This window comes from Lutra lutra, chromosome 9 (assembly GCF_902655055.1).
Source record: "Lutra lutra chromosome 9, mLutLut1.2, whole genome shotgun sequence".
Classification (NCBI taxonomy): domain Eukaryota; kingdom Metazoa; phylum Chordata; class Mammalia; order Carnivora; family Mustelidae; genus Lutra; species Lutra lutra.
Genome location: NC_062286.1, coordinates 74817161 through 74844504, shown reverse-complemented (window position 1 = coordinate 74844504; position 27344 = coordinate 74817161). Strand labels below are relative to the sequence as shown.

Below are 27344 nucleotides of genomic sequence, written 5' to 3'. Positions count from 1 at the left end.
CTCCTTGATCTTCCTGTTAAGTTTCTAGCTGTCTGTTTCTATTGCTATCATCTAAATGCTAGTCTCCATTAATTGTTGACTAACTGCTCTATTGATTTCACAATGGCCTATGGGTATAAGTTGCTTTACAGTCTGATCCAATTAAATTTGGACTCCTTTGCCAGATGGTAGGGATAAGTCTTTAAGGCTTGCTCTAACTCCAAAGGGGAACTCTTAGCTATCACTTTCCATGGTTCTTTATTAAGCTTCTAAGTAGCATATTGTTTTGCTTCTTGTTATCATGAAGTTACTAGTTTTCTTTTAAAAAAAAGAGTTTTATTGCATGACTAATTGCTGAAATCCTTAGGATGAACTGGATAATGCAACAGTTGCCCTTCTGGGTTTAGGTGTTGCTTCTTCATGGAATCCATGCCTGAATCTCTGGTATACAACTTTTACATGCCTCATTGAACTGGTCCCAGTGGTATTTCACCTTTTAGCCTTTGCACTCAAGTTATACTTTCTCTTTTACTTGGCAGGGCAACAATAATTTGCCACATTGACTTCTAAAAGTGGTAGGCCTTAGAGCCACAGCAGCAGCACATGTGCATCTCCTTACCATGCTTTCCAAATGATGACATTCACTTCATCATCTCAGTTCTATGGCTGATATCAAAGAGAAGACATTTCTGCTACATCATGCTCAGAACATCTGCCCAGGAGAGCACCACTAGTTTCTTTGTAATTGTGCTTCATAACTTTCTGAAAGCTTTCTGACTATATATGCCCAAATTCCCACTTCTGGGAATGCATCTTAAGAATATAATGCAAGGGACGCCTGGGTGGCTCAGTTGGTTAAGCCGCTGCCTTCGGCTCAGGTCATGATCCCAGTGTCCTGGGATCGAGTCCCACATCGGGCTCCTTGTTCTGTGGGGAGCCTGCTTCTCCCTCTGCCTCTGCCTGCCACTCTGTCTGCCTGTGCTCACTCTCTCTCTCTCTGACAAATAAATAAATAAAATCTTAAAAAAAAAAAGAATATATAAGTCAATTGGAGAAAGACAACTATCATATGATCTCCCTGATATGAGGGAGAGGAGATGCAACATGGGGGGTTAAGGGGGTAGGAGAAGAATAAATGTAACAAGATGGGATTGGGAGGGAGACAAACCATAAGTGACTCTTAATCTCACAAAACAAACTGAGGGTTGATGGGGGGAGGGGGGTTGGGAGAGGGGGGGTGGGGTTATGGATATTGGGGAGGGTATGTGCTATGGTGAGTGCTGTGAAGTGTGTAAGCCTGGCGATTCACAGACCTGTACCCCTGGGGTTAAAAATATATGTTTATAAAAAATAAAATTAAAAAAAAAGAATATAATGCAAAATGTGATAAAAGTTTTATGTAACAAAATAATACTTGTTGTTTTATACACAAAAAAAATCTGAAAAATTTTTACTGCCCAGCAATAGGGAAGTAGTGAAAAGTAGAATACTCAATTTAATATGCTACTATTGCAAATATGTAAATGAACACAAAAATCTGGCTAGGAAAAGAAAAGAGCTTGAAGAAAATATAAGAAAACATTTATAATAGGAGAATGGTTCTCATTCTAGTTTTAGGTTCTGAAATTCACTGTAGCCTAAGAAGATTATTATACTTTTAAAAATCTTTTGTTTCATTAAAAATTATATGAGATTCTCCAAAGCATATTTCATATTATTCTTAAGAAAATCATCTACAACACAAGTATTAATTAAAGAACATTAATGGATGTATATTTGGAATTCATATTCTTGAAATTCCTCTTAAGAAGAATTAGATAAGAGAGATATACTGTATTTATTTGAAAAATAGAAAACTAAGGCCTGGGTGAATTGGTATGGTTATACATACCTCAGTGTTGGGGAACATCCTTATAAATATGTGACTACCAATTGACCTATGAACTGGACCTATAATACTCAAAGACTCCCTCCCCTCTCCCCTGTACCTGAAATGTGGGTTCTATTTGTCTTTCCCACTCCCAGAGGCTGCTCCAAAGACACAGAGGTGGTATATTGATACAATGTTGAAAACACCCACACAGTATATGACTGAATTCAGTTAGGACCTCTTTATAAATGTTTAAGATTTGGTAGGTTAGTACAAGGATCCATTCATCCTTCTCCTGTCCAAGACAAGCCTCATATGGAAGTTCCCTTTGCTTAATAAAACTGCCACCTATCAGTCTGGAGTAGCTTGTCTCTTTTTGTGGTCTCTCTATGTGCTCTGAGTACAGGGACTATTTTCAAATTACACCAGAAAGCTTCTAGGTGGGTTATAAACCAAAACTCAGTAAATAATTTTTTTTTTTAAAGAAGAAAAGTAAACTAAGACTGTAAAAGATTCTAAAATTCCTTATTCTAGTGCTTTAAATAATTTCACTGGAGAATGAAGATAGATATATGTATCTTTTCCCCTTAACCTCTACTTCCTTGTTTAAAATCATCTGAGTGATTCCAGGAATGCAAGGCTGGCTCAATTTTCAAATATCAATCAGTATAATCTATCATAACAACAGGCTAAAGAAAAAAAATGAGTATATTAATTGATGTAGAAAAAGCATTTGAAAAAAATTCAATACTCATTCATGATAAAAACTCTCAGAAATACAGACATAGACAGAAATATCCCCAACTTAATAAAAAGCATCTACAAAATTCGACAGATAACTGTATGCTTAATGGTGAAAAACTGACTCCTTTTTTACCCTAAGACTGTAATAAAGCAAGAACTTTCACCACTCTTATTCAACATAGCATTAAAGTACTAACCAGTATAAGGCAAGAAGTAGCATAAAGATTGAACATGAAGAAATAAAATCCTTATCTTCAGATAACATGCTCGTCTATGTAGAAAATTGCAAAGAATCTACAGAAAAACCACTAGAACTAGTAAGTGAATTCAGTAAGGTCACAGAATATAAGATAAACATTCAAAAATCAATACTCACATATACTTGCAATGAACATATTCACAGCAAAATTAAAACTACAATACCATTTATGGTAACTCAAAAAAAAAGAAGTATTCTACATTTTGTAGTTGTAAATCTCACAAAACAGGTACAGAACTTACATGCTGACTACACCAATCTGATAAAAGAAATCAAAGAAGATCTAAATAAAACATGCCATATTCATGGATTGGAAATCTCACTACAGTAAGGATGTTAGTTCTTCCCAGGTTTAATGTGATTCCTATCAAAATCCCAACAAGATTTTTTATGAAAATAGATACAGTATCCTAAAATTTATATGGAAAGGCAAGGAAAGTAGAATAATTAAGACAATTTTGAAAAAGCAGAGTATAGTGGACAAATTCAGTCTACTTGAAAAAAAAATCAGTCTACTTGATTTAAAGACTTATTATATAGCTATGGTAATAAAAATTGTGTGGTATTAGGGAAGAGACAGACACATAGATAAATGTAAAAGAATAGAAAAACAAGAAATAGGCCCACTCTGTATGTCCAAATGATTTTTCACAAATGTAAAGAATCAATTTAATGATTGATTAAATCAATCAAATTAAGGAGTAATTTTTAGAAAAAATACTATGACAATAGTAAGCTACAAACAAATGGTACTGAAACAATTGGACACCCATAGGCAAAAAAATGAAGCTTGATGTAAACCTCACACCTTATGTAGAAACTGACTCAAAATGGATCATGGCATTAAATGTGAAACATAAAACTATAACATTTTTAGAATAAAAACTAGGAAAAACCTTTAGGATTGAGAGCTATGCAAAGAATTTTTAGACTTAAAACCAAAAGCACAATCCATAAAAGGAAACTGATAAACTGCACATTACCCAAACTTAAACTTTGCTCTTAGAAAGATGCTGATAAGAAGATGAAAACACAAGCTACATACTGGGAGAAAATACCTACAAACCACGTATCTGATAAATAACCAGTATCTAAGATATACAAAAAATGCTTAATATTCAACATTAAAAAAGTAAATAATTCATTGAAAACCTGGGCAAAAGATACAGAGAGCTGTTTCACCAAAGAAGATATATAAATGGCAAATAATCATATAAAAATATGGTCTGCTTCATTAATTTAGGAAAATGCAACTAGACAATGATACAGCACTACACCTATATCAGGATGGTCAAAATAAAAAATAGTGACACCACCAACTATGGACAAAGATGTGGAAAAACTGATCACTCACACATTATTGGTGGGAATGCAAAACAGTATAGACTGGGGGAAACAGTTTGTCACTTTTTTAAAAAATGAATTATGCAACTACCATATAATCCAAAAGCTGCATTTCTGGGCATTTAATGAGAAATGAAGACAAGTTTCACGCAAAAACATGTAGACAATGTTTACAATGGTTTTATTTGTATGATCTAAAAACTAGAAATAACCCAGGTATTCAATGCATGAATGGTTAAACAAACTGTGTTACACGCAAAGCACAGAATACTGCTTAACAATGAAAAGGAATGAACTACTAATACACATAACAACCTAGATGACTCTCCAGAGAATTATGCTGAGTGAAAAAATCCAAGCCCCAAAAGTTACATACCATATATGTATATACCATATATATACCATATACCATTTATGTAACATTCTTGAAGTGATAAAATTAGAGAAAGGAAGACTAGTGGTTGCTATGCATTAAGGGGGTGGGTAGGGATAGAAGGGAAGAAGACAGGGCTACAAAAGTGCAACATGATGTATCCTTGATGGAAATGTTCCATATCTTGCCTGATTCAATGTCAACATCCTACTTGTGATGTTATACAATAATTTTACAAGAGGTTATAATTGGGCAGACAAGGTAAATGATACTTTGTATTATTTCTTACAATTGCATGTGAATCTATAATTATCTCAAAATCAAAATTTAATTTACAAAATTATTTGATTGTAGCCTATACACATAGCTGAGGAAATACAAATGTAAATAAGATGGTCCCTGCACTTAAAACTCTAGCTTAAAATGGGGGTAAACATATATACATAAATAACTAACTTTTAAGGCAAAAAATTTATGTCAGGAGTATTTTAAAATACAGTTAGACTTAGCCTGACCACTTCACAACCACTAGGATAGCTATTATCAAGAACAGGGAAAGAAAAAGCTAAAATATAATAAATGTTGGCAAGGATATAGAGAAACTGGAACCTGTGTGTGCTGTTGTTGGGATGTAAAATGATACAGTCATTGTAGAAAACAGTACAAAATTCCCTCAAAAAATTAAAAATAGAATTGCCATATGATCCAGAAATCCAGCTTCTGAGTATAAATCCAAAAGAACTGAAAGGCCTTGAAGAGCTATTTGTAAACTCATTCATAGCAGCATTATTCACAATAGCTAAAACATGGAATCAACTCAAGCGTCTATGATGAATAAATTTTTTAAAATGTAGTATATTGAGGAATTAACTGAGGATTTTGGAGGGGTGAGAGGTTGGGTGAGCTTGGTGGTGAGTATTGTGGAGGGCACGTACTGCATGGAGCACTGGGTGTGGTGCATAAACAATGAATTCTGGAACAATGAAAAGAAATTTAAAAAATAAATAAAAATTAAAAAAAAAGAAAAAATGTAGTATATTCATACAATGGAATATTATTCAGCCTTAAAAAGATAGAAATTCTGTAATACAACACTGATAAACCTTGAGGACATCATGCTAAGTGTAAAAAGCAGTCACAAAAGACAAATACTATATAAATCCACTTACATGAGATACTTAGAGTAGTAAAAACCATAAAGAGAGAAAGTATAATGATGGTTTCCAGGGGCTGGGGAAAGGGGAAAATAAGGAGTTATTGTTTAATAGATATAGTTTCAGATTTACAAGATGAAATGAGTTATGATGGTGAAGGCTGCACAACAATGTGAATGTATTTAATACCAATGAACTATACACTTAGAAATGGTTAAGATAGAAAAGGTTATGCAATATGTATTTTAAAATAAAAGAAAAAATAGAAAAAATACTATGAGAATAGTAAGCTACAAAACTTGAAGTAAACATCCTTAATGGTTAAAAATTCATATAAATCACTTTCAAGTTTATATATTGTACTTCTACGGGTAATGAATTTAAGGCTTAAAGAAAATTACTGGTACCACTACTGGTATATACCCTACTCGGTCATGGTGTATTATTATCTTAATAAGCTTTGAGATATTTCTGGCATTTCATCTTAATATTGTTTCATTTGCAATGACATATATTACTTTTCCAATTTGAAAACAGCAAGTAAAAAAATATTTTTAAAGAAAAAATTGATTTTTTTGAATTTTTACAGTGAAAATATATTCATGAGTTACTTCCATCATTAAAAAATTCTTGTTAAAATAAGAAAAATAATTTAAAGGAAGACTCAGAAAATCCTTGCATATACCACTTCATTAATAAAATATTAACAGTGGATTCTTATAGAAATCAACAGACTCATGATTCTTAAATGCATCATATCCTCCTAGCGAATAGTAGACTAACAAAATTTAAAAGCTGGAAATGTAAAGACCAAAATTTGTTGACTTTTTAAAAAGTTTTAAAATTCCAGTTAGTTAACATTCAGTGTAATATTAGTTTCAGGTGAATGGGATAGTGATTCAACACTTCCATAAAACACCCAGGGCTCATCACAATAAGTGCACTCTTTAATCCCCATTATCTATTTAACCCATCCCCTCACTACCTCCCTTCTGGTAACCATCAGTTTGTTCTCTACAGTTAAGAGTCTGTTTCTTAGTTTGCCTTTTTCTTTTTTTTCCCCTTTGCTCATCTGTTTTGTTTCTTAAATTCCACATATGAGTGAAATCATATTGTATTTGTCTTTCTCTGACTTATTTTACTTAGCATAATGCTCTCTAGCTCTATACATGTCATTGCAAATGGCAAAATTCCATTCTTTTTTATGGCTGAGTAATATCCTATTGTATATATATTCCACATCTTTATCCATTCATCCATTGGTGGACACTTGGACTGTTGCCATAATTTGGCTGAGACACATATGGGGGTGCATATATCCCTTTGATTTTTATTATTTGGGTAAATTCAATTACCCTGTGCAACTTGTATACATATTCCTTTAGGATCCAGGCTCCAGTGATCTCTCCAGATACAACTCTAGCCACTTTCACCTGTGCATGCCATTGTAAATCACATACTATTCACTCGAGAATTCATTTATAACTCCATACCATCGTCTACGTTGTTCTCTCTGAATAGGATGCCTCCTCTCTTTTGAGCTCAGTAGTACATCCTTGTGAAGTTCTCCCTGACATACATAGACTGATTAGGAATTCCCTCTCTCAAACCTTGAATATTTTTTATTAGTATAACATTCATACCAAACAATTTGTATCTCAATACTGGGAGGTCCTCAAGAGCAAGGACCTTTTTCTTTTTCTCTTTCTTTTTCTTTTTTTCCCTTTCCTTTCCTTTATTCTTTCCCTTCCCTTTTCCTTTCCCTTCCTTTCTTTTCTTCTTTCTTTCTTCCTTTCTTTCTCTCTTCTTCTATTTTTTTTGGAGTATATATGACACATGATGTTACATTAGCTTCAAGTGTATAACATAGTGGTTTATCAACTCTATTATGTTAGATTATGATTAGTAGCTACCACCTGTCATCATGCTATCCTATTACAATACCACTAACTACATTCCCTATGCTATACTTTTTATCACCATGACTTATTTATTCCATTGCTGGAAGCCTGTATCTTTCACTCTCCTTCACCCATTTTGCCCACCCCCACTCCCACCCTTCCATTCTGGCAACCATCACTTTGTTCTCTGTATTTATGGATTGGATTATTCATTTGTTTTATTTTATAGATTCTACATATAAGTGAAATCATTTGGTATTTGTCTTTCTCTGATATATTTCACTTAGCATAATATCCACTGGGTCCAACCCTGTTTTGAACATTATGTTCACAGTGGCAAGCACAATGTCAGTATATACAATAAAATGAATTATAGCTTAAAAGAACCCACCCAGTTAAATAAATTTAGCCTAAAAGAATATCATTAAACTTATAATTTAGCTGAATAAACCCCAACTTCACAGTTCTTTGCTGATTGCTATGTTAATGTGTTTTATAATTTTTCTGGCTAAAAGTAAACGTTACACACTTAAAGAAAAAGTTTCTGTTACTTTCTTTAATTGTTGGAATACAGCTGTCAACAATTTATATTCTGGACTTTAGAAATAAAATCTAAAGTTTATAGACATGGTTTGATGTAATATTTTATAACAAAGAGTTTGATTTTCTAAAATTGTAGTAACTTTATAATAACAATAGTATTTTAAAAAAGCATTTAAAAATGTATTACATACCATTTCTATTTCTTGATCTTTGGCAACCAGCTGTCGATTAAGAAGTTCTTTGCTTGAGTCAAGTTTAATACAAAGTTCCCTTGTGGAAGATAAATCTGCAAGGGCAGACACTTTTTCAAACTGAACCTTCTGAAGTTCCTCTTCCATCTTTACAACAGATTTGTGTAAGGTAGAAATCTGGGACTTATAAGACCTTTCGGCATTTAAGTGCTGCAAGGACAAAATTATTATTTTATATATCTGCATACATATATATACATTTTTTTAATTTGAAAAAACTAAAACGTGGAAAAGTGGGGAAAATCTTCTGATGGTTCACTTTGATTATAAGGAACTTTATACAATATAGGTGGTAATAGTATATACAAAAACACCCTGGGAAAGACAAATTTGACTTTCAAACGTCTGTGTATAAAATCCATGAGCAAGCTGGTCAACTGGTCATTATTTTAATGTGTTTAGTAAACAACTTCCCCCCTCATAAAAGTCTCAACCTGAAAGTTAGTTGAGATACATACATGTTTGGTTTGCAGTTCTATTTTTACCACAGTTTCAATTATTCTATAAGATAAACATTATTGTTGTTAAAGATAAAACGTTAGCCAACACTGTTTCACTCACAATACCCATTTTCCAATTCTTAAATGGCATGTTCACCTAAATCATAATATCATAAAATGAGGACTGATATCTCTCTGGTACTTACTAATAACTCTAAGGGAAAAAGACTCTAGACTAGAATAAATTAAGGATTAATCCACATTATGGGAAATAAGAGCATGTTTTAAAAATTGCACGATGAGATTCAAGTTACATAAATGCTTTTAAAAGTTCAAGATAATACCACCCTATTTTTTGTTTCAGAGAAATATCTTACATAAGTACACTGCCACCTACAGAGAAGTTTTTGCTATTATGTGAAGCTGACAGAACTGAGAGACAAAGAAATTTTCCTGCTTTTAAGAGTACAAAACACACAAAAAATTGCTCCTAGAAGTTACTTGGCCACAATTCTGTCCCCTTTCCTTCCTCACTCATTCTTCAAACAACCTTCTATCCATCTACCCACCCATCCATCTATCCGTCCATTTCATATTTTTTAGTATATTCTATGTTCCAGCCGATATGCTTAGATGCATATCCAGTAATAACCAAAATAGTCTCTGTTCTCATGACACTTCCAGACTATGAGGGAGCCATACATCAGTCAAATAATCACACAAATGACTATATAAATACATATTAACCAAATACTTCTAGAGAAAAAAGTATATAACAAAGTAAAGTGATCTAGACTAAGAGGGTCAGAGAAGTCAGGAAAGCCTTCTCGGAGTAAATGACACATGAGTTGAGATCTGAATGGTGTGTAGATAGATACACAGTGTGGGTTGGGGAAGGTGGTTTTTCAAACTGAAGGAATGCTAAATTCAAAGACCCCAGAGGGAATGTGTTGAGGGAGGGAAAATGACATGCTCCAAAAACAAGGAGAAAACTTGTTTGGCTAGAACTCAAGAGACCACAGAGAAGAGTGATAGCATATGCATTTGAAAAGGTATTAAAAAACTCACAAGACAGAGCCTGATAAGCTGGGTTAAACTTTAGGTCTTTATCCATGGAAAAAAAGAGGGAGGTAATAGGATCAGTTTTGTGCCTTGAAAAGATAATACTGGATATTTCAGGTTCTAGTGAGATAGCTGATTAAGCTAAGAGGAAAACCTTTTGGTAAAATAGAAAACAAAATTTTATAATTCACAGCTGAGCTTGCAGAAAAGAAAAATAAATTTTCATATTTGCCAAAGACAAAGATAAAACAAATTCAGAGCAGGAAGAAACTGAGAAGGCCTGAAGCTAAAAGTTGGGGGTAGGAAGACCCACTGACAGTGAAAGGCTTGTGTTTAAACACTGAATCAAGGACAGGAGAAAAGAAGTTAGGACTAATGGATAATTGGAAGTAGGTCCTCTTCATAATCTGGAACACTTGAAAAGAGGTTCCAGAGGAAAAATCCACTCACCCTCACAGAGATACAACTGAAAGTTTATCTTCTCCTACTCTCTAAGTAGGGAAAAAAATGTATTCTGTAAGAAACCTTAGGTCTAACTTCATTCAGTTTTGGAGTCTGACTGCACAGTACTGACTACCAATTCTAAACTTTAACATAAAGTTTGTCCCATCCCAATGATAACACAGAATCCCTTTGTAGAAGCAAACCCATATTCCTGGCCATGAAAGATTCTGCAGGAAAGTTCTCCTTTAAAGGAGCTTACAAACTCGGGGTGACTTAATCCACCATGAGTGAGAATGGGAGCAACATAACACATAGCAGGAACAGAACTCTAGAACTTCAAGTTATTAAACAAAATATTTTAGAAGACATGAAAAATATGCTTATAAGTATTAAAGACATTAAAGAAGAAACTGCAAAGAATGAGACTTAGGACAAAACAGGAAAATTTGAAGAAGAGCCAATAGAACTTCTGGAAAGAAGGGAAAAGCAGTCAAGAAAATGAAAAACATAATGAATGCATCAACAAACAGACTAGTACAGCTGAAGAGGGAAGAATGAACTAGAAGAGAGATCACAGCACAGAGAGATAAACATATGGAAACTATAATAAAAATATTAACAAGCATTTAGACTAGGAGATCCAACAAGCATATTATAAAAGTTGAGAGAAACAGTAGAGTGAATTTAAAGGTGGTAATATTCAAATAAATAATATTTGAAAATTTCCAGACCTACTAAAAGTATTAATACTCTGACTGATAAATGGCAAAACAAAAACCCCTCCTTTTGATAAACCCCAAAACAATACCTAGACATATATAGTCAAACTACAAAGAGAAAAAGAAGACCGTAAAAGAAAACAATGGCAAAAGAAGACTTACAAAGAAAAACAATTAGAATGAGAACAGACTTCTCAATAAATTTTTTTTAAGTTATGAAAGGAAAATAACCCACAACCCAGAATCCTATACTCAGCTAAACTACTACTCAAGAATAAGGATAAAATAAATTGATTTTCAGGCAAAGACTGAGAAAATTAACTCATAAATCAAAGAAAGGAAGTAGTCTCAAGAAAGAAATTAAATGTAGAAGTAAGAAATAGAATGCAAGAAGCAATGTTGAAAAATTTTGTAGACATATAACTGGATACAAATAAGCATTGACTGCAAGAATAAGAACAGGAGTAGTGATTTATTTTTAATGCTATAAAAAGACAATGTGAATATAAGAGTATGCAATTATATTATAACAGATTGGGGTTGTGTAAGGGGGGAGGGAGAGAATAAGAAAACACATTCATTAGTAAGCAAGATATTGTGTTCAATATTCAAATATTCTTAGGACCACATATTTTTTAGGAGGAGAGTTGGAAATACTAATAATAGACTTTTAAAAATATGCATATTACAGATTTAACTTTTAAAAGACTAGGTTGAAAATGTATAACTTCCAAACCAATAAGTAGCCGAGGTAGAAAGTGGGTAAAGAAACAAATATATAAAAGATAAAGGAAAGAAAGATAAAAGAATCAGGAAAAGAATAAAGTATAAATACAAAAAATGGAAATAATAAACATAAATGAATCAGCAATTCAAACACAAATGGTAAACTTACTAGTTAATAGAAAGATATTCTAAGAATTTTTTAAAAATTAGAATATGTGATGTTTATTAGAGACAGCTGAAAAGGATTAAGAAAAGATATATTATACTTCTGTTTCCAGCCTTGATAGAATAACTGAGACTGAACTTATCCTCCCACTGTTAACAAGTGTAAAACTAGGAAGGAAAGAAGGGAAAGGAAAAGAAAGGAAAGGAAATAGGAAGAAGGAAAGGTGGGGGGATTGCTTCTAGATATTGAACAATAGGCACCACAGGGTTGTGATCTCTGAGAGAAGGAAAACAAACAAGATGAGCACTATGATCATTCCAGCTTTCTGTCAGGAGACAATTTTCCAGTCTTCAGAGAAAGAAACTTCAGTCAGAGCACAGTTGATTTGTTGATTTGCAGAGGAGACAGAAATAAGCACCTGAAATATGTGGGATAGGGTTCCAGAAATGAAGGGTCTACACACACAAAAGAAGACAACCAGAAATTTGCCTAGGAGTCTCCTTGAGTCTGTTGCTGAATACTAAGCCATGAATATGTATTGTGAAACTCCAAAAGGCTAGGAAAGAAAACCAGAGAGCTCTAAAATAACCAAAACCACAGCTGATACACAGCCGAAAAATCCTATGTTCGAACCTGCCAAAGTGGAGTCCTTAATGAACACCCTAGGTTGGGCATTTAATAGAGAATACAGAAAGGTCACACCATAGTGGTAGGATTAAACTAGTATTATAGAAAAGGCTACTTTAAGCCTGCCCCATCAAAGTTTAAAGACAATCACAAAAGTATCGGTTTATTTGCAAGTAATTTAACAACCTGCCAGAACAAATACAACACTCTTAAAAGGAAGGCACAAAGTCTAAAATTCAACAAAGTAAAATTCCCAGTCCCCAGAACCCAATTGAAAAAATACCAGACAGGGGCATCTGGGTGGCTCAGTGGGTTAAGCGTCTGCCTTCAACTCAGGTTGTGATATCTTGGTCCTGAGATCAAGCCCTGCATTGGGCTCCCTGCTCAGCGGGGTGTCTGCTTCTCACTCTCCCTTTGCCCCTCCCACCACCCCACCCTTGCTCATGGCTCATGCTCTCTCTCAAATAAATAAACAAAATATTTAAAAAAGAAATACCAGATATGTAGGGGTGCCTGGGTGGCTCAGTGGGATAAAGCCTCTGTCTTCAGCTCGGGTCATAATCCCAGGGTCCTGGGATTGAGCCCTGCATTGGGCTCTCTGCTCAGAAGGAGCCTGCTTCCCCATCTCTCTCTCTGCCTGCCTCTCTGCCTACTTGTGATCTGTCTGTTAAATAAATAAATAAAATCTTTAAAAAATTACCAGATATGTAAAGATGTGTAAATGTAACCTATAGCAGGATAAAAATTAGTCAATATAAGTGGATGCAAAACTGACAAAGATGATGGTAATTGGAAACAGTCAACAAAACTAAAAGAGAATCTACAGAAGGGAAAGAGATATTTGCAAATGTCTTATCAGATAAAGGGCTAGTATAGAAAATCTATAAAGAACTTATCAAACTCAACATGCAAAATAATAATAATTATAATAATGTGGAGCATAACAAATAACATGGAGGACATGGGGAGATGGAGAGGAGAAGGGAGTTGAGGGAAATTGGAAGGGGAGATGAACCATGAGAGACTATGGACTATGAAAAACAATCTGAGGGTTTTGAAGGGGCGGGGGATGGGAGGTGGGGGGAGCCAGGTAGTGGGTATTATAGAGGGCACGTATTACACGGAGCACTGGGTGTGTTGCATAAGCAATGAATTCTGTTACACTGAAAAGAAAAAAAAAAGTAAAAAAAAATAAATAATCCCAGTCAAGTAATGGGCAGACGACATGAACAGACATTGCACCAAAGAAGACATACAAATGGCCAACAGACACATGAAAAAATGCTCTACATCACTTGGCATCAGGGAAATACAAATCAAAACTACAGTGAGATACCACCTCACACCAGTCAGAATGGCTTAAATTAACAAGTCAGGAAATAACAGCTAGCTGTTGGCAAGGATGTGGAAAAAGGAGAACCCTCTTACACTGTTGATGGGAATGCAAACTGGGGAATACAACTGCTCTGGAAAACAGTATGGAGTGTCCTCAAAAAGTTAAAAATATTGCTACCCTAAGATTCAGCAATTGCACTACTAGGTATTTACCCAAAGAATACAAACATAGTGATTCTAAGGGTCACAGGTACTGCAATGTTTATAGCAGTGATGTCCACAAGAGCCTAACTATGGCAAGACCCCAGATGTCCCTCGGGAGATGAATGGATAAAGAAGATGTGGTGTGTATATACATATACAATGGAATATGACTCGGCCATCAAAAAGAATGAAATCTTGCTATTTTGCAACGACATGGATGGAACTAGAGGGTATTATGCTAAGTGAAATAAGTCAATCAGAGAAAGACAACTCATATGATTTCACTCATATGTGAAATTTATTTATTTTTTTTTTAAAGATTTTATTTATTTATTTGAGAGAGAGACAGTGAGAAAGCATGAGTGAGGAGAAGGTCAGAGGGAGAAGCAGACTCCCCATGGAGCTGGGAGCCCGATGTGGGACTCGATCCCGGGACCCCGGGATCATGACCTGAGCCGAAGGCAGTCATCCAACCAACTGAGCCACCCAGGCATCCCTCATATGTGAAATTTAAGAAACAAAACAGATGAACATAGGTGAAGGGAGGGAAAAATAAAATAAAATGAAATCAGAGAGGGAGACAAACCATAAGAGACTCTTAACTATAGGAAACAAACTGAAGTAGCGGGAAGGGATATGGGTAGGGGTATGGGGTAACTGGGTGATGGGCATTAAGGAGGGCACTTGATGTAAGGAGCACTGAGTTGTTTTTTTTTTTTAAGATTTTATTTATTTATTTGACAGAGAGAAATCACAAGTAGGCAGAGAGGCAGGCAGAGAGAGAGGAGGAAGCAGGCTCCCCGCTGAGCAGAAAGCCCGATGTGGGGTTTGAACCCAGGACCTGGGATCATGACCTGAGCCGAAGGCAGCAGCTTAACCCACTGAGCCACCCAGGCGCCCCATAGGAGCACTGAGTTTTATATGCAGCTGATGAATCACTAAACTCTACTTCTGAAACTAATAATAACACATTATATGTTAATGAATTGATTTTAAGTAAAATGTAAAAAACAGCTATTATCCATAATACAAGAGTCTAGTCTGAATTACTTTGTTGCCACAAACAACTACAAAATTTGACAAAATATAGGAAGGAAAACTCGTTTTCATACCATGGATAGCAGGTAGCAGAGAATTCTGATCTCTAAGGGAAAGAAAACAAACAAAGTAAATACAATTCCTGTAACATCTTGCTTACATATGAATTTTGGACCATGAGGAAAAGGAACCAGTCCGGTTACCTCAATGAGTTCAAAAGACAATTATCAGCCTTCAGGAAGCTGAAGTGTTTAGAATTTGTGGAGCAGAGCACCAGAGAGAAGGGAGCTAAGCAAAGACAGAGTTCCAGAAATCTGCACATACATGGGTAAAATTGTGAAGCCAGGCAAAGAACAATTTCTTAGAAAAGAACAATAACCAAGAAAACTGGGCCAGGCAATTCCTACATCTGATATTGGACCAGGGAGTATATCATCATCCAGAGTGGAGACACTTTGATATGTCATTGACTATACAAGGCATTCAATAGAAAACTCTATCGAGAATCACACCTTAGTGGTAGGGATAAGTTAGCCCTAGAATAAAGACTATTCTAGAGCTAAACTGAAGAACTTATAAATAATCCTTGAAAAGATAAAGTGAAAGTCAAGTAACTTAGTTTGGCAAGATAAGATATATCCAACAATTTCAAAATCCAGTTCTCAAGGATATGAAATTAACAAAAGCCAGAATACAATCAGGATTTACTAAATGGGGCCAGAAGTAGGAAGATGAGATCTATAATCAAAAGAAAAATCAGTCATGGTGTGCCTAGGTGGATCAGTCAGTTAGGCATCTGCCTTTAGCTCAGGTCATGATTCCAGGGTCCTGGGATCAAGCTCTGAGTTGACCCTGGGGTCAATCTCTGCTCAGCAGAAAGCCTACTTCTCCCTCTCCCTCTGCCTGCTGTTCCCCTTGCTTGTGCTCACTCTCTCTATATCTCTCTCTAATAAATAAATAAAATCTTAAAAGAAGAGAGAGAGAAAAATCAATCAACACAGAATCAAATGTGGAAGATATAACGAAATTAGCAAACAAGGACACTGAAATAGCTCTTGTAAATGCACTCAATAGGCTCAAGGATTTAGAGGGAAAAATAATGAGGAAAAAATGGACTTCTTGAAGATGAAAATATAATCCACAAAGTAAAAATTTCACTGAATGGAATTAATAGCATATTATATATGTCAGAGGAAAAAAATCACTAGATTTGAAGACACAAAAATGGCAACAATACAAAATGAAGTAAAAAGAAAAAAAGACCAGAAGAAAAATGTAGTGTTAATGATTTGTGGAATAATATCAAATATCTAATGTACTTTGAATTGGAGTTCCAGGAAAATATGAGAGAGAGAGAAAGTGAGAAACCAAAAATATTTGAAGAAATAATGGCCAAATATTTTCTGAATTTGATGAAATAATGGAGTATTACAAACACAAGGAAAACAACATAATTTCAAATGTGCAAAGTGCTATTGCTGAAAACCAGTGATAAATAGAAAAAAATTAAAAATAGCCAGAGTAACTCAGGTCATGATCTCAGGGTCGTGAGATCGAGCCCTGTATTGGGCTGGATCCAGACTCAGTGTGGAGTCTGCTTGAGATTCTTTCTACCTCCTTTTCCCTCTCCCTCTGCTTCTCCCACTGCTAATGTGCTCTCTCTCTAAAATAAATAAAATATTCAAACAATAAAAATAAAAATAGCCTCGGGACGCCTGGGTGGCTCAGTTGGTTAAGCAGCTGCCTTCGGCTCGGGTCATGATCCCAGGGTCCTGGGATCGAGTCCCATATTGGGCTCCTTGCTCAGCAGGGAGCCTGCTTCTCCCTCTGCCTCTGCCTGCCTCTCTGTCTGCCTCTGCTCACTCTCTCTGACAAATAAATAAATAAATAAAATCTTCTTTAAAAAAATAAAAATAAAAATAGCCAGAGTAAACAAAAAGAAAGAAAAAAAGGAACATTTTAGAGAACTAAAGATAAACCTGACTTCAGATTTCTCTCCAGAAACTATATAAGGCAGAAAGGAGAATATAAGGAAAAGAGAAAGAGAAAACCAAGAAAGAGAGACAACTATAGAGAACTGAAGGTTACCAAAAGGCAGGTGGGGGAGATGGGTTAAATAGGTGATGGGGATTAAGGAGTGTACTTGATGAGCACCAGGTGTCGTATAGAAGAATTGAATCTCTATATCATACACCTAAACCTAATATTACACAGTCTGTTAACTAACTGGAATTTAAATAAAAACTTTAAGAAAAAAGAAACAACAATGCTAAAATGCTAAAAAAAAATTTCTACCAACTTAGAATTCTCAATTCTCTAACCAGCAAATATCTTCTTCTGGAATGAAGGTGAAACAAACACTTTTTAATGCAAATAAGACCCGAGTTTAATGTCAACAAACTGCAAGAAATGTTTAAAGGAAATTCTTCTAGCAAAAAGAAAATAATAGTAGATGAAAACTTGGATCCAACCAAAGGAATGAAAAGCATAAAAAATAATAAATATGTGGGTGAATTTTAAAAAGCCATTCATTCATCACATATTTTAATTTCTTTAAAGTGAAATAATGAACTTAAAGTGAAAATAATAAAAACGCTATGGAATATACAATAGATGAAGAAGTAGAATAAATGATGAGAGGGAAGAAATAGGGAAGAAATAAAAGTATACTATGTAGTAATATGTTATTTGAAGACAGAGTATGACAATAAAAAATGCATGGTATATACTCTTAGAGCAATAAATAAAACAAAAAATGAAGTATAGTTTATATGAGCATAATAGAGGTAGAATGGAATATTTAAAGCTCCCTATAAATGAAGGCAGGCAAGATGATTCAGGCACAAAATATCCTGGAACACTCCAAGGCCATACCTGCATTGGCTCCAAAAACCTTGACAAGGTGCTCCAACTATGAAGCACCCAAGAACTCCCCAACTTGCACTCACTTCAGGTTGAGCCATCATATCATAAGGTCCTCTGTTTAGAGAGCTCTGGGTCTCCCTCAGACTTGAAGCCACTTCAGCTTCAGCTGTCCTGCTAGAGAGCCCTCTGTGTAGGGAACCCAGGACCTCTCAGGTTTCCACCCACCTCAGCTTCTGCTGTCCAACCAAGATGCCCTCTGTGCAGAGAATCCAAGGACAGCCCCAACCCATGCCCACTTTAGCTCCATCCATCCCATCAGTCTCAGCACTGAGTGTCCCAGATCCCCTAGCCCATTTAGCCACAGCTCCAGCCAGCCAGAAAAATTCACCAGGCACAGTCTACATAGAGAAAGATTACACACAAGAACATTCCATCGAGTTTATGAAAAGTAGCTATTCTGTCTAATTCATACAAACAAACACAGAAAGGCAAGGAAAATTAAGACAGAGGAATATGCTCCAGATAAAAGAAAAAGATAAACCTTAAAAAAAGAACAGAATGAAATGGGAGATAACCAATCTATCTGATAAAAAGATCAAAGTAATGATCATAAACATACTCACTGGACTAGAGAGAAGACTGGATGAACTCAGTAAGAACTTCAGCAAAGAAACAGAAAATATAAAAAAGAACCAATTAGTGTTGAAAAATACATTAACCAAAATGAAAAAATACACTAGAGGAATTAACAATAGACTGGAGGGCACAGAAGAATGAATCAGCAATGTGGAAGACAGGGTAATGGAAAGCACCCAAGCAAAACAGAAAAAAAAAAATTAAAAATGAAGATGGGGCGCCTGGGTGGCTCAGTGGTTTAAGCCACTGCCTTCGGCTCAGTTCATGATCTCAGGGTCCTGGGATTGAGCCCTGCATCAGGCTCTCTGCTCAGCAGGCAGCATGCTTCCCCCCCACCCCCACAACCTGCTTCTCTGCCTGCTTGTGATATCTGTCAAATAAATAAATAAAGTCTTTTTAAAAAAGGAAGATAGGTTAAAGGATCTCTTAGATAACATCAGGTGAACAAATAATCCCATTATAGGGATTACAGAAGAAATGAGAGGAAGAAAAGGGTAGAAAGCATTTTAAAGAAATAATAGCTGAAAACTTCCCTAACTTTGGGAAGGAAATAGACATCCAAGTTCAGGAAACACAGAGAGTTCCAAACAACATGAACCCAGGGAGGTTCACATCATGACATAGTTAAAATGTCAAAGATAAAAGATAAAAAATTTTAAAAGCAGCAAGAGAGAACCAATTAGTTATATACAAGGCAAACCCCAAGGCATTACCAGCTGATTTTTCAGCAGGAACTTTGCAGAAGAGAGCAGAATGATATATTCAAAGTGCCAAAAGGAAAAAAAAAAAAAACCCTACAACAAAGAACTCTCTACCCAGCAAGGTTATCATTCAGAATTGAAGGAGGGATAAAGAGTTTCTGAGACATACAAAAGTTAAAGTAGTTCATCATCACTAAGCCAGCCTTACAAGAAAAGTTAAAGGGACTTTGTTAAGTAGAAAAGGCCATAATTATGCCCACTCTCACCACTCTTGTTCAACATAGTATTAGAAGTCCTAGCAACAGCAATCAGACAACAAAGAGAAATAAAAGGTATTCAAATTGGCAATGAAGAAGTCAAACTCTCTCTCTTCACAGATGACATGATACTTTATATGGAAAACCCAAAGGACTCCACCCCCAAACTACTAGAACTCATACAGCAATTCAGTAATGTGGTAGGATACAAAATCAATGTACAGGAATCAGTTGCTTTCTTATACACTAACAATAAAAATACAGAAAGGGAAACTAGAAAATCAACTGCATTTGCTATAGCACCAAGAACCATAAGATACCTGGGAATAAGCCTAACCAAAGAGGTAAAGGATCTATACTCAAGGAACTACAGAACACTCTTGAAAGAAATTGAAGAAGACACAAAAAGATGGAAGACCATTCCATGCCCATGGATCGGAAGAATAAACATTGTTAAAATGTCTATAGTGCCTAGAGCAATCTATACTTTCAATGCAATTCTGATCAAAATTCCACCAGCATTTTTCAAAGAGCTGGAGCAAACAATCCTAAAATTTGTATGGAATCAGAAGAGACCCAGAATTGCTAAGGAAATGTTGAAAAAGAAAAACAAAACTGGGGCATCATGCTGCCTGGTTTCAAGCTTTACTAAAAGCTTTGATCACCAAGACAGGATGGTACTGGCACAAAAACAGACACATAGACCAGTGGAACAGAATAGAGAGCCCAGATATGGACCCTCAACTCTATAGTCAAATAATCTTCAACAAAGTAGGAAAAAATATCCAGTGGAAAAAAGACAGTCTCTTCAATAAATGGTGCTGGGAAAATTGGACAGCTATGTGTAGAAGAATGAAACTCGACCATTCTCTTACACCATACAGAAAGATAAACTTGAAATGGATATAAAAGACCTCAATGTGAGGCAGGAATTCACCAGAATCCTAGAGGAGAACATAGGCAGTAACCTCTTCGATATCAGCCACAGCAACTTATTTTAAGATATGCCTCCAAAGGCAAAGGAAACAAAAGCAAAAATGAATTTTTGGGACTTCGCCAAGATCAAAAGCTTCTGCACAGCAAAGGAAATGGTTAAAACAAAGAGGCAGCCCACAGAACAGGAGAAGATATTCACAAATGACAATACAAACAAAGGGCTGATATCCAGGATCTATAAAGAACTCCCCAAACTCAACATACACAAAACAGATAATCATGTCAAAAAATGGGCAGAAGACATGAACAGACACTTCTCCAATGAAGACATACAAATGGGTACTAGACACATGCCATCACGCCATCATCACAAGCCATCAGGGAGATTCAAATCAAAACCACATTGAGATACCACCTTACACCAGTTAGAATGGCCAAAAATAACAAGACAGTAAATAATGTGTGTGGGAGAGGATATGGAGAAAGGGGAATCCTCTTACACTGTTGGTGGGAATGCAAGTTGGTACAGCCACTTTGGAAAACAGTGTGGAGATTCCTTGAGAAATTAAAAATAGAGCTTCCCTATGACCCTGCAATTGCACTACTGGGTATTTACCCCAAAGATACAGATGTAGTGAAAAGAAGGGCCATCTTTTTCCCCAATGTTCATAAGAGCAATGGCCACAGTCGCCAATCTGTGGAAAAAACCAAGATGCCCTTCAATGGATGAATGGATAAGGAAGATGTGGTCCATATATACTATGGAGTATTATGCTTCCATCAGAAAGGATGAATACCCAACTTTTGTAGCAGTATGGACAGGACTGGAAGAGATTATGCTGAGTGAAATAAGTCAAGCAGAGAGAGCCAATTATCATATGGTTTTGCTTATTTGTGGAGCATAAGGAATAACACAGAGGACATAGGGAGCTTGAGGGGAGAAGGGAGTTGGGGGAAATTGGAGGGGGAGACAAACTATGAGAGACTGTGGACTCTGAGAAACAATCTGAGGGATTTGGAGGGGAAGGGGGTGAGAGGTTGGGTGAACCTGGTGGTGGGTATTATGGAGGGCACGTATTGCATGGAGCACAGGGTATTTTGCATAAACAATGAATTCTGGAACACTGAAAAGAAATTAAAAAAAATAGAAGTAAAAGAACGTCATAATTATAAGAAAATTATGAAAGGAAAAAATATCATGAGTAAAAGCAAATATACAGTAAGGTTAACAGATCAGTCACTTATAAAGCTAGTATGAAGGTTAAAAGGCAAAAGAAGTAAAATCAATTATATCTTAAAAAATTAGTTAAGGAAACTCACAAAATAAAAATATGTAAAACATGACAACAAATTCATAATATATGAATATGGAAGGAAGGAGAGAGTAAAGATAAAGTTCTTTTAGAATGCATTAGAAGTTAAGTGAACATCAATTTAATACAGACTATTATATACTTACAGTGTTATATAGAATCTCATGGTAACCACAAACAAAAAACCTATAATAAATACACGAAAAAATAAAGGAAAGGAAAGACAAGCATAATACCAATCACAAGGAAAAGGAGCAAAAGAAGAAGAAACAGACAAGAACTATAAGACAAATTCAGGCAATACTACAGAATAAAAGACAACAAAATTCTCCCCTATTTCTGTGCACAGGCTACCAAACACTGCAAAAAAACAATGAACAAAATGGCAGTAAGTACATACCTATCAATAATTACTTTAAATGTAAATGGTCTGAGTGCTCCAATCAAAAGACAATATTAACAGTAATAACCTGGTTATTGAGGTTAATGAGGTACATATCTCATTAATCTGTAAGGCAGATGAACAAAATCTGACAATGACATAATTGCAGACAAATCCCCATGTAACAGATACAAAGATCCACAACAAAATATTATAATTTAACAATTTCTTTAAAATGTTAGCAATCTAATCATTTATTTTAAAATTCTAGCAATATAAAAATTTACTTATAAAGTAATGTATCATGAACAACTGGTATTTATTCCAGGAATAGTTTTTAAAATCAATCAATCAATCAATAGTTTTTAGTGACCATTTTAACCAGCAAAAAAATTTTTTAAAAAGGTATGACTATCTCAATAATTATAGAAAAGGTATTTGATGAAATTCTATATCCATTCATGATAAGAAACTCTAAATAAATTTATAAGAGGTCTTCAACCTGATCAAATATTTCTACAAGAACATATAGCTAATATCATATTCACAAAAGAAATACTGAATCCTTTTCTCTTAAGATGACAAATGAGGCAAAGATGTCCACTCTCACCACTTTTATCTATACCAGACAGAAATAAAAAGCATTCAGATTGGGAAAGAAGTTAAACTAACTGTATATGTGAAGGACATGATTGCTTATATAGAAAATCCTTTAAAAATCTACCAAAAATAACCCTACTAGAACTAAAAAAATTAAATTCAGGCAATACTACAGAATAAAAGACAACAAAATTCTCCCCTATTTCTGTGCACAGGCTATCAAACACTGCAATACAAAATTAAGGAATAACATATCATTTACAGTGGTACTTTAAAGACCCATGAGATAATAGGATAACAAAATATATATAATACCTATACACTGAAAAGTATAAAACATGTGGATACACTATATGTATGTACTGGAAGACTCAGTATCATTAAGATCTCCACTCTCCCCATATTGATCTGTACATTCAATACCATGCTATCAAACTCCAAGTACATAGGTTTTTTTTCTATAGAAAATGACTCATTCTAAGATGTATATGAAAATGAAGAGGTCCCATAGCAGCCAACATTCTGAAAAAGAACACATTTGGAGGACTCATACTAACTAATTTCAAGACTTACTATAAAGTTACATGAAAAAAGATTCTATGATACTGGCTAAGAATGGCCATTGTATATCCATGAGACAGAAGAGTTCAGAAATAGATCTATACATATAGGATCATTTTATTTTTGCTAAAAGTTCTAAAATAATTCAGTGGTGAAAGGACAGTCTTTGACAAAAGGTGCTGGAAGACTTCAAATCCATGTGATGAAAAAAAATAAACCTTGACCATTATCTTCCATCATACATAACTACTAATTCAAAATGTATCATAGACCAAAACATAAAAGTGTAAGATTTCAAGAAGAAACATAAAAGAAAGCCTATGCATCTCGGTGTATGCAAAGATTCATTAGATAGGACACATAATTATAAAGTATGGGGAAAAAATTGATAAACTGGACTTCATAAAAAATTTAAAACTTTTATCTTAGAACATTACATCAAAACCTAATTATATATTACATGGTGACTAAAAAAACACAATAAAAATTTTAAAATATTTAAACTTTTGCTAAAGATCTAAAATAAAAAGGCAAGCCAATGACAGGGAGATAATATTTAAAAATACATGTATCTGACAAAGGAACATCTAGAGTGTTCAAAAAAAAATTCTTAACAACTTTGGTAACAAGAACCCCAATAAAAAGATCAGCAACAGATTTGAACAGATACTTCACAGCAGATATTTTCATGATCAATAAGAATGTGGACAGATGCTCAACACCATTAGTCAAAAAGGAAATGCAAACTAAAACTAGTGTGATAGCTGTACAAATCTATTACCAACACATGTGTTTTGAAAGGTGTAGAACCACTGGAACTCTCATTCAAGTCAAGTGGGAGTGTAAAGTGATATAATTTGGAAAATAGTTTGTCTGTCTCATACAAAATTAAGCACACTTATCATATGATCCAGGAATCTCACTGCTAGTTGTTTATCCAAGAAAAATGAAAACCTATGTACAAAGACTCACATGTGATGTTCATAGCAATTTTATTCATAATGGCCCAAAACTACAACTTGTTGTGGACTAAATTTTGCCCCCCTCAAAATGCATCTGTTGAAGCCCTAACCACCCAATGTGAATGTACTTGGAGACAGGGCCTTTAAGAAGGTAATTAACACTATGATGTCATAAGAATGAGGCCAAGATGACTGGTAAACTTATAAGAAGAGAGATCAGGGATGTACATGCACAGAAGAAAGGCACTGTGAGGACACAGTAATAAGGTGGCCATCTGCAGACCAAGTTGAGAGGCCTCAGAAGAAAGTTAAACTGCCAGCACCTTGATCTTGGACTTCCAGACTCCAGAAATAAGAGAATATAAATTTGTAATTTCTATTCTTTTAGCCACCCAATTTGTGATAGTTTGTTATGTCACCCCAAGCAGACTAATGCACAAATTAAATGTCTATCAAAAAGTGCATAAACAAATTGTGAGATAGCTCTACAATGGAATACTACACAACAATATGAACGAATAATGAACTAACACACAACATGCATGAACTTCAAAATCATTATGTTGAGAGAGCAAAGTCAAGATTCAAATGAATACTTACTACCTGATTTCAAGTATATAAAATTCTAGAGAGAGCAAATCAGTAATAGGGAGAGGAAGCAAATCAGTAGTTGCCTAGGGATTAGGATGGATGGACTGCAAAATGGCTTGAAGGAAGATTAGGGAGGTAATGGGATATTCTAGGACTTGATTGTAGTGATGATTGTGAAAATGTATTCATTTGTCAAAAACCATCATATCACACTTTAAATTGCTTTTTATTGCATGTAAATTATAGTTCAATATAGTTTAAATAATTTTATTTATTTATTTATTTGAGAGAGAGAAAGCAATCTAGAGCATGAGTGGTGGGGAGGGCAGAGGGAGAAGCAGACTCCCTGCTGAGAAGGAAGCCCTGGGATCATGACTTGAGCTAAAGGCAGAAGCTTAACCAACTGAGCCACCCAGGCATCCCTACTTCAATACAGGTGATTAGAAATTAGATATCTAGGGGCGCCTGGGTGGCTTAGTTGTTAAGCGTCTGCCTTTGGGCTCAGGTCATGATCCCAAGGTCCTGGGGTCAAGCCTCACATCTGACTCTCTACTCAGCAGGATCCTACTTCTGCCTCTCCCACTCCCCCTACTTCTGTTCTCATTCTCTCTCTCTCTTTCTGACAAAATAAATAAATAAATAAAATCTTTAAAAAAAGAAGTTAGATATCCAGCAGTTTGTGAACAATAAATCAGATAGCTTTATTAATATATAAAACACAATTTTAAGCAGAGAGTATTATTCTGGTAACTCACTACACATTTACATTTTCATCATAAATATATAAAATGCTGAACAAACAGCAGTCTTAAAAATACAGCAAAATCAGTTATCATTCAGAGAAAAATAGACAAATCCACAATTACAGGACAATCTTAACACATTTCTTTCAGTAACTGAAAGATAAAGAATACAAACTTGTAAAGATTTGTAAGAAGTGTATGATACTATTAATAAGTCTAAGCACATGTATATATAAATCTATATAACATACATACATTCCCCCAAAATAAGTTCATACACATGCTTTTCAGGCTCATGCAGAGTATTACCAAATATTAATTGTGCACTCTACCACTAAGCAAATTTTAACAGATACCAAAGAATGAATATCATATAAGCCATTTTATTTCATCATAATGTACAACAAAACTAGAAATCAAACAAAATAACCTCAATTCCCCTATACACTGGAAATTTAAAAAATAACTTCAGTGATCATAATTATTTTGAATGTAAATGGATTAAATGCTCCAATCAAAAGACATGGGATGTCGGAATGGATAAAATATCAAGACCCATCTATATGCTGCCTACAAGAGACTCATTTTAGACCTAAAGACATCTGCAGAGAAAAAGTGAGGGAATGGGGAAATATTTATCTTGCAGATGGATGTCAAAAGAAAGATGAAGTAGTTATACCTATCTTAGACAAACTAGACTTTAAAACAAAAAGTATAAAGAGAAACATAAGAGGGCATTATGGAACCATATAGGGGACAATCTAACAAGAAAATATAATAATATAAATATTTATACCCAACATGGAAGCATCCAAATATATAAAACTAATAACAAACATAAAGGATTTAATTTTTAATAACATAATAATAGTAGGGACTTTAACACCCTATTTACATCAATGGACAGATCATCTAAACAGAAAATAAACAAAGAAACAATGGCTTTGGATGACACACTGGACCACAGGGACTTAATAGACATATTGAGAGCATTTTATTCTAAAGCAGCAGAATATACATTCTTTTCAAGTGCAAATGGAACATTCTCCAGAACAGATCACATATTAGGTCATAAAACAGGCCTCAACAAATACAAAAGATGAAAATCATATCATGTACCTTTTCTGACCAAAACACTATGAAACTAGATGTCAATGACAAGAAAAAATTTGGAAAAAGCACATATACATAGATGTTAAACATTATGCTACTAAACAACTAATGGGTTAACCAGGAAATCAAAGAAAATTTAAAAATACATGCAAACAAATGAAAATGAAAACACAATATTCCAAAGCCTTTGGGATGCAGCAAAAGCCGTCCTATGAGGGAAGTATATAGCAATACAGGCCTACCTCAAGAAGCAAGAAAAATCTCAGATACACAACCTAACGTTATACCTAAAGGAGCTAGAAAAAGAACAACAAGTGAAGCAAAGACAGCAGAAGGAAGGAAATAATAAAAACTTGAGCAGAAATAAATCATATAGAAAATTTTTAAAAAACAATAGAACAGATTAATGTAACCAGGGGCCAGTTCTTTGAAAAAATTAATAAAATTGTAAAACTCTGGCCAGACTTATCACAAAGAAAAGATAAAGGACCCAAATGAATAAAAT

At 34.8% G+C, this 27344-nt stretch overlaps 1 protein-coding gene and 1 pseudogene across 7 annotated transcripts in view; both read right to left on the bottom strand.

Moving 5' to 3' along the window:
• The window catches only part of TSGA10 (testis specific 10), a 127253-nt gene that overhangs the window by 19152 nt on the left and 80757 nt on the right, over positions 1-27344 (bottom strand). For all 7 annotated transcript variants that reach the window (XM_047746225.1, XM_047746227.1, XM_047746228.1 and 4 more), the window contains one exon: positions 8359-8568. In XM_047746225.1, the coding sequence (XP_047602181.1) occupies positions 8359-8568 (210 nt within the window). The remainder of the gene's footprint in view (positions 1-8358; positions 8569-27344) is intronic.
• On the bottom strand, positions 343-632 carry LOC125109361 (60S ribosomal protein L37-like; annotated as a pseudogene).